The sequence below is a fragment of the Cervus elaphus genome, chromosome 9 (assembly GCF_910594005.1).
Source record: "Cervus elaphus chromosome 9, mCerEla1.1, whole genome shotgun sequence".
Classification (NCBI taxonomy): Eukaryota; Metazoa; Chordata; class Mammalia; order Artiodactyla; family Cervidae; genus Cervus; species Cervus elaphus.
The window spans coordinates 29,243,111-29,259,068 of NC_057823.1; the positions used below are offsets into that span (position 1 = coordinate 29,243,111).

Sequence of the window (15,958 nt, forward strand, 5' to 3'; positions counted from 1 at the left end):
GATCAGATACTTGATTTAGGTCCTTCCCTCTGAGTGGTTGAGGGGCCTAAGGGAAGACATCCCTTCTGTGTAAGCTGATGCTCTGGGGCATTTCTCCCCGACTATGAAGGCTCGGCTTCCCTGGAGGCTTAGGGAGAGAGTGGGCTGGTTCTCATACTGAACAAGTCCAGGTGAAGCTGGTGCTCCAACAGGTGGGGGCTATGTAAGATGCGGGGACCAGTGTATCCACCAAGGTCAAGATGCATGGCAAGATGGGACAGACAGCCAGAGAAGCAAGTACAGGAGGGGGCACGTGCTGGTCTTAGAAAACATAAGGCCTCGGAGGTTCCTTTGAAGGGGTTCAGAAGTGCTTTGCATTGAGGTAAGTAGGAAGCAAGCACAAATGAGGCCCCATTCACCACCAATTTCATGGTCCACAAGAATCCAGGATATACAACTGTGAAGAAATGAAGTGATAAAGACAGCTCAGATAACTTGGTCCTGGGCTAAGTGTTAGTTTTTTCCCGTGCTTGTTTATATCTTGAAGGTTTAAAAGACTGGACACTTTTAGGGAACCAGTGAAAAGAAACTGGTTTTTGTGTGTACATTGTGAGTGTGTGTAGTGAAAGGGTAGCGGTGTCCAAGAGCAGAGTAATTCCAGGGGGCATTACTGTGGTTTTTTACCTCTGTTCATATAAGACTGTCAAAGCATTTCAGCCCCTACAAGACATTCGCTTGGGAAAATGGGAGGGAAGTGAGGAGGACTGCAGAGAGGTGGGCTAGGCAAGGGGACTAGAGGTAGGGTCTGGAAGGGACCTCCCTTCCTCACCCTGGTCCTCGGCTGTTGTGAGATGACCCTGCAGCCCTGCAGTCTTTTTTGGGGGGGGAGTGGTTGCTTTACAGTGTTGTGTTCATTTCTACTGCACAGCAAAGTGAATCAGCCATAAGCATACATATATGCCCTCTTTCTTGGATTATCTTTCCATTTAGGTTACCACAGAGCACTGAGTTCCCTGTGCAATAGGTCCTCGTTAGTTATCTAGTTTAGACATAGTGTCAATAGTGTTTATATTGAGGTCAATTCCAACCTCCCAATTCATCCAGTCCCTCCCTTTCCCTCCTTGGTATCCATGCCTTTGTTATCTTCATCTGTGTCTCTGTTTCTGCTTTGTAAATAAGATAATTTATAACAATGTTTTCAGATTCCACATATATGCGTTAATATGCAGTATTTGTTCTTCTCTCTCTGACTTACTTCCCTCTGTATGACAATCTCTGGGTCCGGCCATTGCGGTCTTAAGCACTGCCCGTTACCAAGTGAGCACCACAGGCCAGGCACATACCTACCCCAGGGCCACAGTGTCGGGAAGGAAGCTGAGGCTCAGTGCCAAGTGGGTGCTGGGTGGCAGTTCAAACCCTAGACTCCTTGATCCACAGCCAAGGCCCTGTCCCCTCCCCTGCAGTGTCCCCCAGAGCTTCCTCTGAATCCAAAGCCAAGGATGCACAAAGGTAACACGAAACACCTAGAGACTCTGACCGTGTGAGAAAGAACCAGTGGGGTTTGGGGGCCTTCAGCAGTGTGAAGCATATGATGGGGAGCCTACCCGTAATGCCAAAGACACAGCTGAAAAGCAAAAGCCGAAGAGTGTTGGTCTTTGCCCCTTGCCTCGCTGTTCCTCGGCTAGCTGAGTAAGCTCGAACATCCTCATGTGTAAATGGGGGTCAGCCAGCCACGTCTCCTGGGGCTCCAACAAACACCGCATCCTGGCAGAATGCGGAGCTTGGACCCTGCCTCCTGAGAGGGCAGGATGGCAACCTCCCTGTGGCCTTGGTGAAATGCAGCCCAGGAAAGGCCTGGGGAACGCTGGGGTTTAAAATAAGTCCCAGCTGGTTTGATTCCAGGCTGCAGGAGGCTGGGGTCAAGATGGAGCACATCTGTGTAGCTAGTAGGGAGTTGTTTGTACAGAGGAGAGTGAGACACGACTTTGAATGAGTCTCAACTTCCTTTAATGATGGGCATTCAGTTGGACGCTGGTGGAAGATGTGTATGAACCTAATCACAAATCCAGAACTTGGAGTTCTCAGAGCATCTTCAGCCCTCACTTGTAGCTGAAATAGCTTCCTCCCGTATCCTCAGACATCCTGGTAAGGGTGCCAGCCCCTTCATACCTTCCTTATGCCAGACAGGTAGCCTTTTATTTGGCACAGGGCACACTGCATGTCATCTGAACCACACACTTTTATTGCTCACCTCTGAATAACGTCACATGAACATCTCATTCTACTTTGCCTGCTCCCATCTGTTTTTCAAACTTGACATTTAAACTTTTCTGGTGTGCCCTGATGGTTCACCAGCCCCCGGAACTCCACCGGGCAGCTCTGCTTCCCCTCGGTTCCCCCAACTCAGCGGGGCATCCGGACAGGACCAGTTGTTATTTACAAGTGTGATTCAGCTGTCCCTGTGTCTTTGAACACACAGGGTTGTTGCTGTGGGATTTTAATTGCCATTTTCCTCTGTATAATTAAAATAAAATGAAAAAAATGGGATAGTCTCCAAAATCTGAATTAATTTCATGAGGACTTCTTGAGGGGAAAAATATGTACAAATATGATAATTGTTACTTGCCTTTAGCAGAACCATAGAATTTTACCTGGCTGAAAATAAAATATAGTCATTTTAAATGGAAGAAAAATTAGTCTGATACTTTGTGTGGCTGAGAATCAGAATTAATAACATGGATGGGAAATGATAAATAACTCTGGATATAAGTTTCAAAAAGAACACAGGGAACAAACTGTAACTCTCTCTGGAGCCAGCTTGCCTTATGCTGGTCTGGGCTTTTTTCTCACCAGGGTTCATCGTTGGTATTTACACATTTCTCAATAAAATGCCATAACCCCCAAATCAAACATTCCTTCATGCTTGGAAACAGGCATTTCACCTGCTTACTCTGCTCTGTAAGTGTGACAATGAGCAAGTAGCAGAGAAAAATGAAACGACAAAAAGAGAAGGTTTTTTTTTTCTTTTCTTTTTTTTAATTCACTGGGCCCCTAGTGTTTCACTCTGCAGACTTACCAAGCACCTGATGGGCATGTTTATAAAGACTTGGATGGTCACTTTATTTGGAATGACAAACTCTCCGCTCTACATAATGAGGTCAGTGAAGCATCCAGAAAAGAAATGTATAATTTGGTAGCTTGGGTCTGTAAGCACAGCCCTGCTGTGGCTATTTAAGTTTAATGAAGCAGCTACTTTGCCGCTAACACGCTCTTAGTGAATAGCCTCCTTGGCATGTTTTTGAAAACTTAAATGTTGCTGGTAATCATGTCCCAGCCATCTCCTTGGAGAGCCTTTGTGCCCTGTTCTCAGAAGAAATATGCTGCTTTTTACATGTTAATGGTTTTGAAATTAGTCATTTGCTCCATTTTCATTGGAAAGGAAGGTCAGTGTGTGATTTCCTGCCTGCCTTCATTTTCTCTGAACATTCAGGATTCTAAGTCACTTCATCAGCCATGCAGTGCACTGGTTACAACATGCCTGAAAACCCAGGGAAATATTCTATCAAAGAGTGTTCCTGTTCTCAGAGACTGTTCTTAGAATTCAACTCAGAGGGGAAAGTTCCTAGACAGGTCATTATTGCTATTTTTTCCCCTTTCAATTACCGACCGACCTGTGTCATCCATTCCTTGGCCTCATTAGAGGAGGACTTGCTCCATGAGCATGCAACTCCTCGAAGAAGGCTAAGGGACACTTTAGAGACCCTTTCTGAAGCAGATTTGCTCATGTAAAACTAAAGTCAGTTTCTGAATCCTGGATCAGCGTTAAGGATGCACACAGCTCTGTGGGAGCAGAAAGCCATCTAGCCGTGCCATAGTTCTGCAATTTCATTCCCTCAAATTTAGGGCATAGAGTGGTGTCCTCTGAATTAGCAAGTACATGATTGCTAGTGTTGTTATTGTCACTCAGTCATGTCCGACTCTTTGCAACTCCATGGACTGCAGCACACCAGGCTTCCTTGTCCTTTGTTATCTCCCGGAGTTTGCTCAAATTTATGTCCGTTGAGTCAGTGATGCCATCCAACCATCTCATCCTCTGCTGCCCCCTTCTCCTTTTGCCTTCAATCTTTCCCAGCATCAGGGGCTTTTCCAATCAAAAAGTGAGTCAGCTTTTCACAATAGGTGGCCAAAGTATTGGAGCTTCAGCTCAGCATCAGACCTTCCAATGAATATTCAGGATTGATTCCCATTAGGATTGACTGGTTTGATCTCCTTGCAGTCCAAGGGACTCGCAAGAGTCTTCTCTAGCACCACAATTTGAAATCATCAATTCTTTGGCGCTCAGCCTTCTTTGTGTTCCAATTCTCACATCCATACATGACTACTGGAAAAACCATGACTTTAACTACACCGATCTTTGTCAGCAAAGTGATGTCTCTGCTTTTTAATATGCTGTCTATGTTTGTCATAGCTTTCCTTCCAAGGAGCAACAGTCTTTTAATTTCATGGCTGCAGTCACCGTCTGCAATGGTTTTGGAGCCTAAGAAAATAAAATCTGTCACTACTTCCACTTTTGCCCCTTCTATTTGCCATGAAGTGATGAGACCAGATGCCATGATCTTAGTTTTTTGAATGTTGAGTTTTAAGCCAGCTTTTTCACTCCCTCTTTCACCCTCATTAAGAGACTCTTTAGTTCCTCTTCACTTTTTGCCATTAGAGTGGTATCATTTGCATATCTGAAGTTGTTGATATTTCTCTCAGCAATCTTGATTCCAGCTTGTGCTTCATCCAGCCCAGCATTTCGCATGATGTACTCTGCATATAAGTTACATAAGCAGGGTGACAATATACAGCCTTGACATACAGTGGACTCATGTACAAAGCCCACTCTGTCATACAGAGCCTCATGGCTCTGCAGCCTTGGAGAGAGTCTGGGAAACACTCCAGACTGTTTGGTGACCTGTGCTTTTCTTTGGGAAGTGAAAAGCAGGACTTGAAATGGTTAGACTCTGCACCACCAGAAACTTCATAGGAATACATAGTAAACTCTCAAAAAATGCTTGTTTGAATGGATGAAAGAATGAGTGAGTCCTTTTGTTGAAAACTCTGGTTGGGAGATGATACAGGACCCTTCCAGCTGTATTGTGACCTGAGGAGCCTATTTTTTTTAAATCTCTGGAATTATCATTAGGGTTGAATTTGGAGGTCCAGGCTAGTTCTGGAATGCCCCTCTGAGCTTAGGCCTGTTCAGCCCACTACCCAGGCAGCCTACATGACCAGGTTAGTGCCAGCGTACACACAGCATTATGCTCATTTACACCTTTAAATCCTGTGGATAATTTTTATACCCAAATAGAGTTACCAACATACCAGCTACCTCCCCCAAATAACTTTCTCATCTGTTATCTTTATTTTTTTTAGTTTCCACATACGAAACTGAAAGTGAAAGTCACTCTGCCTTGTCCGACTCTTTTCAGGCCAGAATACTGGAGTGGGCAGCCTTTCCCTTCTCCAGGGGATCTTCCCAACCCAGGGATCGAACCCAGGTCTCCTGAATTGCAGGCAGATTCTTTACCAGCTGAGCCACAAGGGAAGCCCCAACTTTCTCATCTTACATCCGAGAAATTAAAGTTGACTTGGCACTGAAAACACAGTTCTGATAGAAGCAGGCTTGAAAAAGTATCTGGAGTGGCTTGTGTTTTATTTTTCACTGTATTTATCATGCAATAGATTAGCTAAGATAAAGGTACGCATGCATTCTAAGTTGCTTCAGTCATGTCCAACTCTCTGTGGCCCTATAGACCATAGCCCACCAGGCTCCTCTATCCATGAGATTCTCCAGGCAAAAATACTGGGGTGGGTTTCCATGCCCTCCTCCAGGGGATCTTCCCTACCCAGGGATAGAACCCGCATCTCTTATGTCTCCTGCATTGACAGGCAGGTTCTTTACCACTAGGGCAACCTGGGAAGCCCAAGATAAGGGTAGCTACTGTAACAAATATTAATGACTACCAAACATAATAGCAGTTTTTCATCATGGATCTTTACTAAACATTTTCACAGAAAAGTGCAACCTGTGTAGGGGCCTATGGAGATGACAGGTCTCAGGAGAATGAGAAGTTGGGTGCAAGGAAGATTCCCTTTGTACTTCCCACTGGGAGAAGACAGAGTGGTACGAAGTCAGGGCTCAAGTGTGATCTAAACGATGCAGTGGGTACAAACTGACCAGCAATGGAGGAAGAAAGTTATAGAGGACAGAAACAAGACGCAGCTCAGGCCAGACAAAGAACAAGAAAGAAGGTTAATGCAGTAATAAAATGTGCATATGCATAGCTCCCTGTGCAAGGCTCATCCAACTTGCAGAGCACGTTCACATGTCTCATCTTATTTTAGGCCTCACAAATAACCAGAAGGGGTGGCTCAGGATATCAATACTCTGATTTCAAATGCAAGAAATCTCAGCAAAGTCTGAGAGAGTGTGTGGTTTACCCCGGTGAGTGATGAGCCAGGGCGCAGGCTTGGGTGTCCTGCTTCTAAGAACAGAGCCTTTCCTATAACTCCACGATCTTTGTGGAGGTTCAGGGGCTGTGGGGCACGAAGGCTGCAGAGGTGAGCACGGTTCGCTTCCCTGCCCTTCCCCCACATCCTCTGAATGCATCCTCATGACGCCGGCCGTGTTCCCATGGAAATCACTTACCTTCAGCAGCCTGTTCAGCCATGATTAGCTGCAGCCTGGTTGGGTCCATGCTTTTATGAAACTGTACTCTAGCCTTTAAAGGGGTCACAGTTTCACAGACAGTCCTTTTTATCTTCACAATTGTCTAATCAGGCTTTCATTTCTGTAGCCACTCCTTCCTTTTTCATTTGTCTCCCTCTCACACACCTATTCCCAGTCCGCCCACTGAGTGCAGCAGAATTTGGCCAGTGCCAAATCATGTTTTATTCTCAGCCTGAGGAATTATATAAGGTGTCAAACCTAACCAACAAAGAACTCCCATCAGTGTAATTTGAGGTTTCGCATTTATAGGGACACTGCTCCCTCCCAGCATCAGTGTTTTTGTCCTGCGAAATCCAGAGAGCAGAATTCTTGGGGGAATTTCCTAGGAGCAGTACTGATTTTAACAACAACAAAAAAAGACGATCAAATGGCACTTGAAATTTTTCAGGAAAATCAGTGGAAGACCAGTGCTAGGCTACAGACCCATAGCTTGACTATTTTTAGCATCCTCAGCAATAGCCTGCTATTTTCCTAGGTGGCTCTGGAAGAGACAGGGCAAGGCAGTGGGCCATTTGTCACTGCCCCAGGTGCAAACATGTGCATGCCAATTGGTGCCCGCAGCCTGAGAGAACCACTCCTGCCCCATGCCTTGATCTCAGCCTCAGGGCTTCTTTTTAACTGAGGTTGGGGAGACATGCTCCCCTCTCTCTTCTTCCACCTGATTAGACTCCCTCTTCTGGGGCTGGCGCCCACTCAGCACTTCCCAACCAAGGTCAAGGTGCCCATCCTCCATGTAATCGCTCCCACTGCAGTTGCAATTCAAGACACAGTCTTTAAGGAGCGTGGGGACTCACCTCTGGCACGCCGGACTTAGTACATCAGGATTATTCTGGTATGTGGTGATCAGTGGACGTGCCAGTGTGTTCTTCAGCCAGTGTTGGACGCGAGTATCATTTCAATCAGGTGCTAGGTTGGTTGCAGAGCATGAGGGAAAGAGCCAGGGCTTGCTTGCAGGAGAAGGCAAAGTAGAGGAGGAATCTTTTTCCTTTATGCCCAGTTCAATGCCTGGTGCTCTCTGTGAATGGAATAAACTGATCAGATGGTGGGTAATGGCTCCGCTGCCTTTGAGAAGGCAAGTGAAATGAAGAATATCATCTCAAAGTAAAATAATACTTCTAAGGAAACTCTACTTCCAGAACTGTTTTAAGGGCAATTTTATTGCAGATTTAGGTCATACATTTAGAACTACTACCTGTGTGTGTGTGTGTGTGTGTGTGTGTGTGTGTTCAGTCGCTCAGTTGTGTCTGACTCTTTGTGACACCATGGACTGTAGCCCGCCAGGCTCCTCTGTCCATGGGATTCTCCAGACAAGAATACCGGAGTGGGTAGCCATTTCCGTCTCCAGGGGGTCTTCCAGACCCAGGGATCAAACTGCGTCTCTTGCGTCTCCTGCATTGGCCACCTGGGAAGCCCTCAGTGAGGGCTTAATCTAAGTTTATAAGTGAATGAACTTGGGGACCTCTTGTGTCTGAGTGGCAGTCCCCTCAATAAGGGCAGCCTCAGTGCTGACCGGCCTGGCCTCCTTTCCTCACTCTGCATCCCTTCTCCTCCTCCTTGCAGCTCCATGGAGTGGAGGGAGGGAGTGCTTGGTCCTCTGAGTTGGAGTTAGGCAAAACCCGAAAATAGACTCTCAGCACGCACCCAGACATAATGATTTCGTGCGGCAAGAAGGTCACTGTGTCTGCTTTTCCTGCCAACACACCCCTGGCTCTTAATCTATGGCTGCCTTGTGAAGCAAGAGAGCTGTGCCAGGAAGTTACACTTTGTGACTGTCAGGCATTATGAGAATTTAAAATCATGTCAATGGGGTTTTATCAGGGCAGGCCAAGGGGAAAGGGGTTAGACATAGTTTTCGAAGCTGACCTTTGAACATCCTTTTTGTTCTGCGGTCTGAAAACTTTGGGAAAAAAAAAAAAGAGAAAGCTATCTGACCCCAGTTACAAATCAACTCCACCCTGCCAATCCTGCCAAAACTTAAAAAGCTATCCACACACAAAGTTTACTGTGGTTATTCAAGTGGTGGCATTTTGAGTGAGTTTTATTTTCTTTGTGCTTTTCTGTACTTTCTATAACATATATTTCTTGATCTTGTAATGTGAGAAAAAAATAAAAAAGACAAATCCTATTTAACAAGCAACACTATACTAGCTAATCAGCTCATTGGGTTTCTTGAATGCTCGGTACCTGGGGGTTGAGAAGGCCAGAGGGTCATGATAGCAGGAGTTCCTGCCACTACTTCACATCAGGCCTCAGACCATGGCTGGTGTCCACAGCCCCCGCCCCATTGCCAGTTTTCAAAGGGCTCCTGGGAGAGGCCAGACCGCAGACCCCGAGAGGACTAGAGGCAGCCAAGGAGGACAGGAAAGGGAGGCCAGCCAGACTCCTCGGCAGGAAGGAGGGGATTCCATTCCCACCCGCTGGTCAGGGCTGCGGATATGTGCTTGTCAGCAGTGACCGCATCAGCTCAAGTTCTTCTGAAAACCCGGCATTCTCCTCCTGAGAATGTCCAATGGATGGACATTGTTGGCAGACCCTATTTTCCAGACCTGTAGGAGTCAAGTAAAATGTAATAAATAGAGACAAATATCTAGTAGAAAATAACCCTTAGAGGAATTCCAAAAATCTCTTAGGGTTGGGAGGCAGATTTTTTTACACTTGGGGCCTTGACCACCCAGACTACTAACTCACAGGAACTTAGTCTGTCTGCCAGCCCTGCCGCTGCCCACTGGGTCCAGGCTGTGCCGGGCTCAGAAGCTCGAGGTGAGCAGGCTGGGCAGAGACGGTGTGTGTGGACCGTGAAACTGTGTCCTCTCAGCTTTAGACATAAAAAAATGCCTCCTGCGCGTTTCTCTTAAGGCCTCTATTTCTTACACATCACATGCAAATCTATTATTGCATGCAGTGGGGATCCTTACTCCACTGGGTCTGAATGCTTTGAACTTGAGGTCAAGTTGAAGCTTACACCGCACAAATTGGGAACAGAATTTCTTGCAGTCTATGTGACAGGCTATGTGTCAGCGAGGTTAGGTCCTTATTAAGAATGGATTATTCTTAATAGGTGGTAGAGACCTCAATCGCCTATGTGATCTCCTCTGAAAAGGCAGTGTCCCTAGATTTTAGGTGGTACACAAAAAGAACCAGAAGCTTAGTACTAATGTATTTATTGTAATGTCCATTAAAAATATATATAGGGACTTGCCTAGAGGTCTAGTGATTAAGACTTTGCCTTCCAATGCAGGGGGTACTGGTTCAATCCCTGGTTGGGGAGCTATGATCCCACATGTCTCACCACCAAAATACCAAAACATATTGTAGCAATATTGTAGCAAATTCAACAAAGACTTTCAAAATGGCCCACATCCAAAAAAAAAAAAAATCTTTAAAAGAAAATTGGTATAACAAGCTCATCAAACTCATCATTTCATGAATAACTTGAAGACAAGGCTAAAATAGGTTAACTTTTTAAAGGAAGCTAATTTTCAAGACACATCAAGTAGATAATTTTGTTACGGAACACAGATATGGGAAAAGTCAGAAAGGTGGCTCATTAATTGAGTGATTCACGTTTGGCAAATATTGCCCAGGAAGGTGCTACCTCGCCAAATTCACATGGGTTTTGTTTTTTTTTTTTTCTCCTTTCTTTTGCCTTTCTTCACTCTCTCTCTTTTTAATCTTAGCATCTCAGAATGAAGCTGCATAGAGAATAAATTGCTTCGAAGAAAAAAATAGTTGCAAACGGTTTTAATAAAGGTTCTAGTAAGTCTGAGAGAGTGTCAACAAAGACTTATTGCCTCTTTGGCCCAGAGCGGGAGAGGTGCTTATCTTCTCTTCAGATCTGGCTGCAGGGCCCACCAGGCCCTCCCTCCTCCGGTGTTTACAGACGCTGACACGCTCACTGTCCTGTTCATAATAACCATATCCGCTGTTTCTCGTGGGCCGAGTGTATGCATGTGCTCGGTAAACGGCTGCAAGATACAGGACCACCTGTTATTTCTAGTAAATCATGACACGATGATGGTGGCCATAATTCTCCGTTTTCTATTAAGTACCCAGCCCAAGTAAACTGTTTTCTGATCTCTCTTAGATGGAAATCCTGTATGAATGTGGAAGCCATTAGCAGAGTAATTGCTGTCTGTTACCATGACAACCAGCCGCTGCAGTCACCTGCCCGAAGTGCTGCCAGACTGCACCGGCCCCGCCGCGCCCGTGGTGAAGACCGTGGAGGCCTGCGGCAGCCTGGCGAATGGGCAGCCGCAGTATGTCATGCAGGTTTCCGCTAAGGACGGGCAGCTGCTGTCAACCGTGGTGCGGACCCTCGCCACCCAGAGGTAGTGCCACCATTAAAATCAATGAATCTGCAATTGATCCCCAGCGCCTTCTGTCAGACGGGAAATGCTGAAGGGAGTGTAATGAGTGGCTCAGGTCTTTGTGTCAGGTGAGAGGAGGTACTGGGGAGAAAAAACAAAAAAACTACACAAGTTCTGTTATTGCCGTTTCTATAGCAATGGCATAAAAAGCTAAAAACTCACACTGTGGAGTTTTCTGCTTAAAGTCACACTCGCAGAGGGCCAGGCAGAGAAGGATCCCACAAGGCACCAGGGTCACTTGCTTAACATTTGTTATTTTGACCTTGCAACGGTAATGAATTTCTTGTCGACTTCAGGTACTAACAAAGGTAGCCCCCTTTGTTAGGATAGAACCAAGGAGGCCTCCGGGTCTCAGGTGACTGAGCCAAAGTGATTGGATACGTGGGTAAAACTCTTGAAGTGACGTTCTGGTGTGCAGCCTAGTCAGCACCCCGTGACGGGGGCCTATTCAGCGCAGCTTCCTGGGGGACTCCTCTGGCACATCCCCATTTAGGAGCCTCTTCTGCTGCCTCCTTTGCCCTCCACATGCCCCCTCCACGATCCTTCACACACACTCTGCCCTGTGAAGTACTATCATTAACCCCCCGCAGCGCGTCTCCCCTGAGTGATGAACCAGGGCCAGACTGAAGGCTTGGAGCAGCCCAGACACGGTTTATCCAGGCCGGCCCTTTGTCCCTGGAGGTCTGCTCCGGCGCTCTTGCCGCCCAGTGGAAGGCAGAGAGCCACAGGCTGCCTGGCCACTAAGTGCTCCTCGGCTTCTCCATTTATTGCAGAATGAGTAAGTGGGACCTGACTTATGACTGTAAAACGTGTTTCAACACTAGACATGCCCTATGATTTCACTGCTGACACGTCTGACCCTGAAACTTCGGGTCAGTCACTCAGACCTCGACTGCTTACCTTGGTCTGAGCAATTCAGCCAACTCCTCCAGTGCAGATACAGGCTCCTCAACCCCTACGTGCAACAGGACCCCTGGGGACACCACAGCACTCTCTGTACCGCCCCCAACCCCCTGGCCCCACATGTGGTGGCCGCCAGACATGGACTCACCCACCCACACCTGTTATAAACATTATCCATGTGCCTTCTGCTGTCCATCTGTGTGGCTTTCACAAAGGGAAGGGGGAAGAAAAAAGGTCAATATATATTTTTCTACCTCTGGGAAAACTTGTAACAATTGGTTAGGACTCAGAATACAAGGAGGCAGTGAGTGTAAGTGCTCAGCGGTGAACTGAGACAGACAGTTATCTGTCTGCATGTGCCCCCGTCACCCTCGAGCCATCAAACACCTCATTTGATCAAGAAGCACGGGCTGCAAAGCTGAAATGACTGAGACCTGGGAGCCAGCGTGTGTGTGTGCACACGCGTGTGTCAGGCATTCTTACATGTTCTCCTACCATATAGTAGTGTAAACCAGAACTTTTACAGTTTTATAAGCATTTGGCTCAATGTGAATGATGGAGGCCAGGAATGATGAGAGAAAAAAGTCAACTCTTTAAACTTTCTTTTCCCGCCCCTGAGCATGTGGGGCTCCTCTTGGCAAGTGGGAAGGAGCTCCTTTCCTCTTTTAATCCCCTTTTAGCCTTCACTCAGTCCCAGGATCATCCCCAGAAAGGCCTTTGGGAAAGAGCAGTGTTTCCGTGGCTGTTTCCACAAAGATGGAGCCAGAGAGATGGGGGTGAGCATAAGCTTGGGTCACTGTCCACTTTGGGGGATAGGAAGAAGTGGGGAAAGGTGGGTAAAGAGGCTGGTCCTTGGGTTGGCACATACAGTGATGACATTTAAAAATCTAATACCCTATAAGGACCTCTAGCAATATAAGAAGACATTGATCAGAGGCAGATAGCCCTCCAGTATCCATTGAGAACAGAGGCCGTCTTGGAGCTTTCCCTTGGCCTTTGACATATGTGATGAGGGCCACGTCATTTGATTTTCCCTGACCTGAGTTTTTCTACAAGTGAAAATAGTGAGCATTAACTAGGCACTTTACTACATGCTGGTCCCTCATCTAAGCTTGTAACCTGGATTACACTTGCTCATCCTCACAGTCACCATATGAGGAAGGTACCCTGCTTTATGCCCATTTTAAGCTAAAGTCCAGAGAGATGACATTACTTGCCCGAAGTGAGCCAGCTCATGTGCAGCAGAGCTGGGTTTGAGCCCAAGTGGCACGACTCCAGAGCCTGCCTCACGAGCCACAACACCATGTGTCCTCACAGGGGTGACGTTTCCAAGTTAAAGGCCAAGCCCTGGACGGAGGCCGCCTTGGTAGGACATACCTTCACCGGCTTTCAGCTGAGTGTCCTCAGCAGCCCAAAGCGCAACATCGGGAAGCTCCAGCTCTGTGCTCCGGCTCAGGCTGCAGTTCTGCGTGGCGGCTTCAGGCTTGGCTGCCCATCTGTTTTCCTCCTCTCACTCTCCCATCCCACTAAAAAGAGAAAGGCAAAGAACCTCTGGGTATTCAAAAGTGTCCCGGCCTGGTTCGAAAGACTCAGCTTGTCTAGAAACTATAATCGGTGCTGTTTGCAAACAATTTCTTACTAGCAAAGGATGATTTTTATTTTTCCATTGGTAGTTTGCCTGAATTCGATCAACATCTGAGGCAAAATTAAAACATTGCTCCTTTGCCCTCACTGTGTCCCTGGGTCCGCCTACTCTGGTATTAGCCACCCCCTAGTTCGCTGTTTTGACAAAAGTAGGTGCCCAAGGATCCCGGCCCCCACTGCCAAATGCCAGTGTCGATCTCAGGTTTTAAAGCAGATGTATGTTCTGAGCAGCTGCCGCGGGGGAGGGTCCGAAGGCCCCAGAGCCGGAGGACCGCGGCGTGGCGGTGGTTACCAGCCCGTGACCAGCAGGTCGCCCCTCCTTCTCTTGCAGTCCCTTCAATGACCGACCGATGTGCAGGATCTGCCACGAGGGCAGCAGTCAAGAGGACTTGCTCTCTCCGTGTGAATGTACAGGGACCTTGGGGACAATTCATCGGAGCTGCCTGGAACACTGGCTGTCGTCCTCAAACACCAGCTACTGTGAACTCTGCCACTTCAGGTTTGCAGTCGAGCGCAAACCCAGGCCGTTAGTGGAGGTCAGTAATTGGGGCACGTCTTGAAAACTTAGCTCTAATGAGCAAATGATGTCTGCTTTTATGCCCAGCTCACAGACCCTGTGCCGCTTCATTGAAGCATAGTAATAGCTGTGTGTGTATGTGTGTGTGTGTGCACACGCATGCGTGTGTGTGTGTGTGTGAGACGTGAGACACAGATTCAGCACTCGGGAGCCAATGGCAGAAAGGTGACCTCTATGAAGTGGAGATGAGAGAGTAGAAGAAATCAGTGTGAGGAGATAGGGGACGTTTTAGAGACTTGATCTCCATGTTTCCATTCCTGTGACATGGAGCAAGCAGATCAAACACTGTTCTCTTTGCACACCGTTGCTCACCTTGAAGCAACAGATAAATGGGCATTTGGGTTGCCTAGTCTGAGAAATCTTTGTAGAAAAGTATAATGGCATGTGTGCTCAGTCACTTCAGTCATATCCAACTCTTTGTGACCCTATGGACTGTAACCCGCCAGGCTCCTTGTACATAGGATTCTCCAGGCAAGAATACTGGAGTGGGGTGTAGTATAATGCACATAGACCTACACTTCTGCGTTTGACTAGTTCTACACCTTAGGTAAGTGACTTCACCTCTTGGAGTTACTATGAGGGGTAAATGAATTAATATTTATAAAACACTTGTAATCTTAGGTATACATGCAAGACTTTGAATAAAAAAAAAATCTCTCCTAGGAAATGACACACGAGCTTTTTTCAGCCAATAACCTAGTATTTATATCTCTTTTCTTAAAAGTGATGCTGTCAACCCAGCCATTAAAATGGCAGGACATTATCTTTCCTATTTTAGGAGCCACGTGATTCTTCTTTAGACCCAGGGTCTGGTCTTGTATCATTGTTGTTCAGTTGCTAAATTGTGTCTGGTTCTTTGCCACCCCCATGGACTGCAGCATGCCAGGCTTCCGTGTCCTCCCCTGTCTCCCAGAGTTTGCTCAAATTCATGGCTGTTGAGTCACTGATGCTATCTATCTCATCCTCTGCTGCCTCCTCCTTTTACCTTCGATCTTTCTCCACATCAGTGTCTTTTCCACTGAGTTTACCTCTTCACATCAGGTGGCCAAGGTTTTGGAGCTTCAGCTTTAGCATCAGTCCTTCCAGTAAATATTCAAGGTTAATTTCTTTTAGGATTGACTGGTTTGATCTTGTAGTCCAAGGAACTCTCAAGAGTCTTCTTCAGCACCACAATTCAAAAGCATCAATTCTTTGGTGCTCAGCCTTCTTTGTGGTCCAGCTCTCGCATCCATACATGACTACTGGACAAACTATAGCTTTGATTATACAGACCTTTGTCAGCAAAGTGATATCTCTGCTTTTTAATATGCTGTCTAGGTTTATCACAGTTTTCCTTCCAAGGAGCAAGTGTCTTTGTATTAACTGGAGAAATCGGAAAAGTTATTAGATTATTTTTGCCTTCTCTCCTACTCCCCAGCTGCCAGTCAATCAAAAATTGCATGTTGGCAACAATAAATATTCTAGTACACTTGAACCAGAGCTAGCTGGATGGGGCCAAGACATTGTGCCTATAATCCAGTTGGGCTGATAACCTCATTTCAGCTGACTCAGTGGAACTTTGACACTAAACTAAAGCTAGAAATCAAGAAGCCCTTCTTGGAGGCTATTTAAAACAGCATGTTAGCGTGTTGGCACTAAGGTTCTAGAGAGCTCTGTTTATACATTTTCTTGGTTCTGACCTTGAAAATCTAATCAGGACCTATAACTGGGGGC

The 15,958-nt window shown here is 46.6% G+C and overlaps 1 protein-coding gene across 1 annotated transcript in view; it reads left to right on the forward strand.

Annotated features, from left to right (window-relative positions):
• MARCHF3 (membrane associated ring-CH-type finger 3) overlaps positions 1-15,958 on the forward strand; it is a 146,366-nt gene that overhangs the window by 98,048 nt on the left and 32,360 nt on the right. Inside the window, exons 2-3 of the mRNA XM_043912213.1 lie at positions 10,839-11,082; positions 14,000-14,204. Coding sequence (XP_043768148.1) covers positions 10,895-11,082; positions 14,000-14,204 — 393 coding nt within the window. The 5' untranslated portion in view covers positions 10,839-10,894. The remainder of the gene's footprint in view (positions 1-10,838; positions 11,083-13,999; positions 14,205-15,958) is intronic.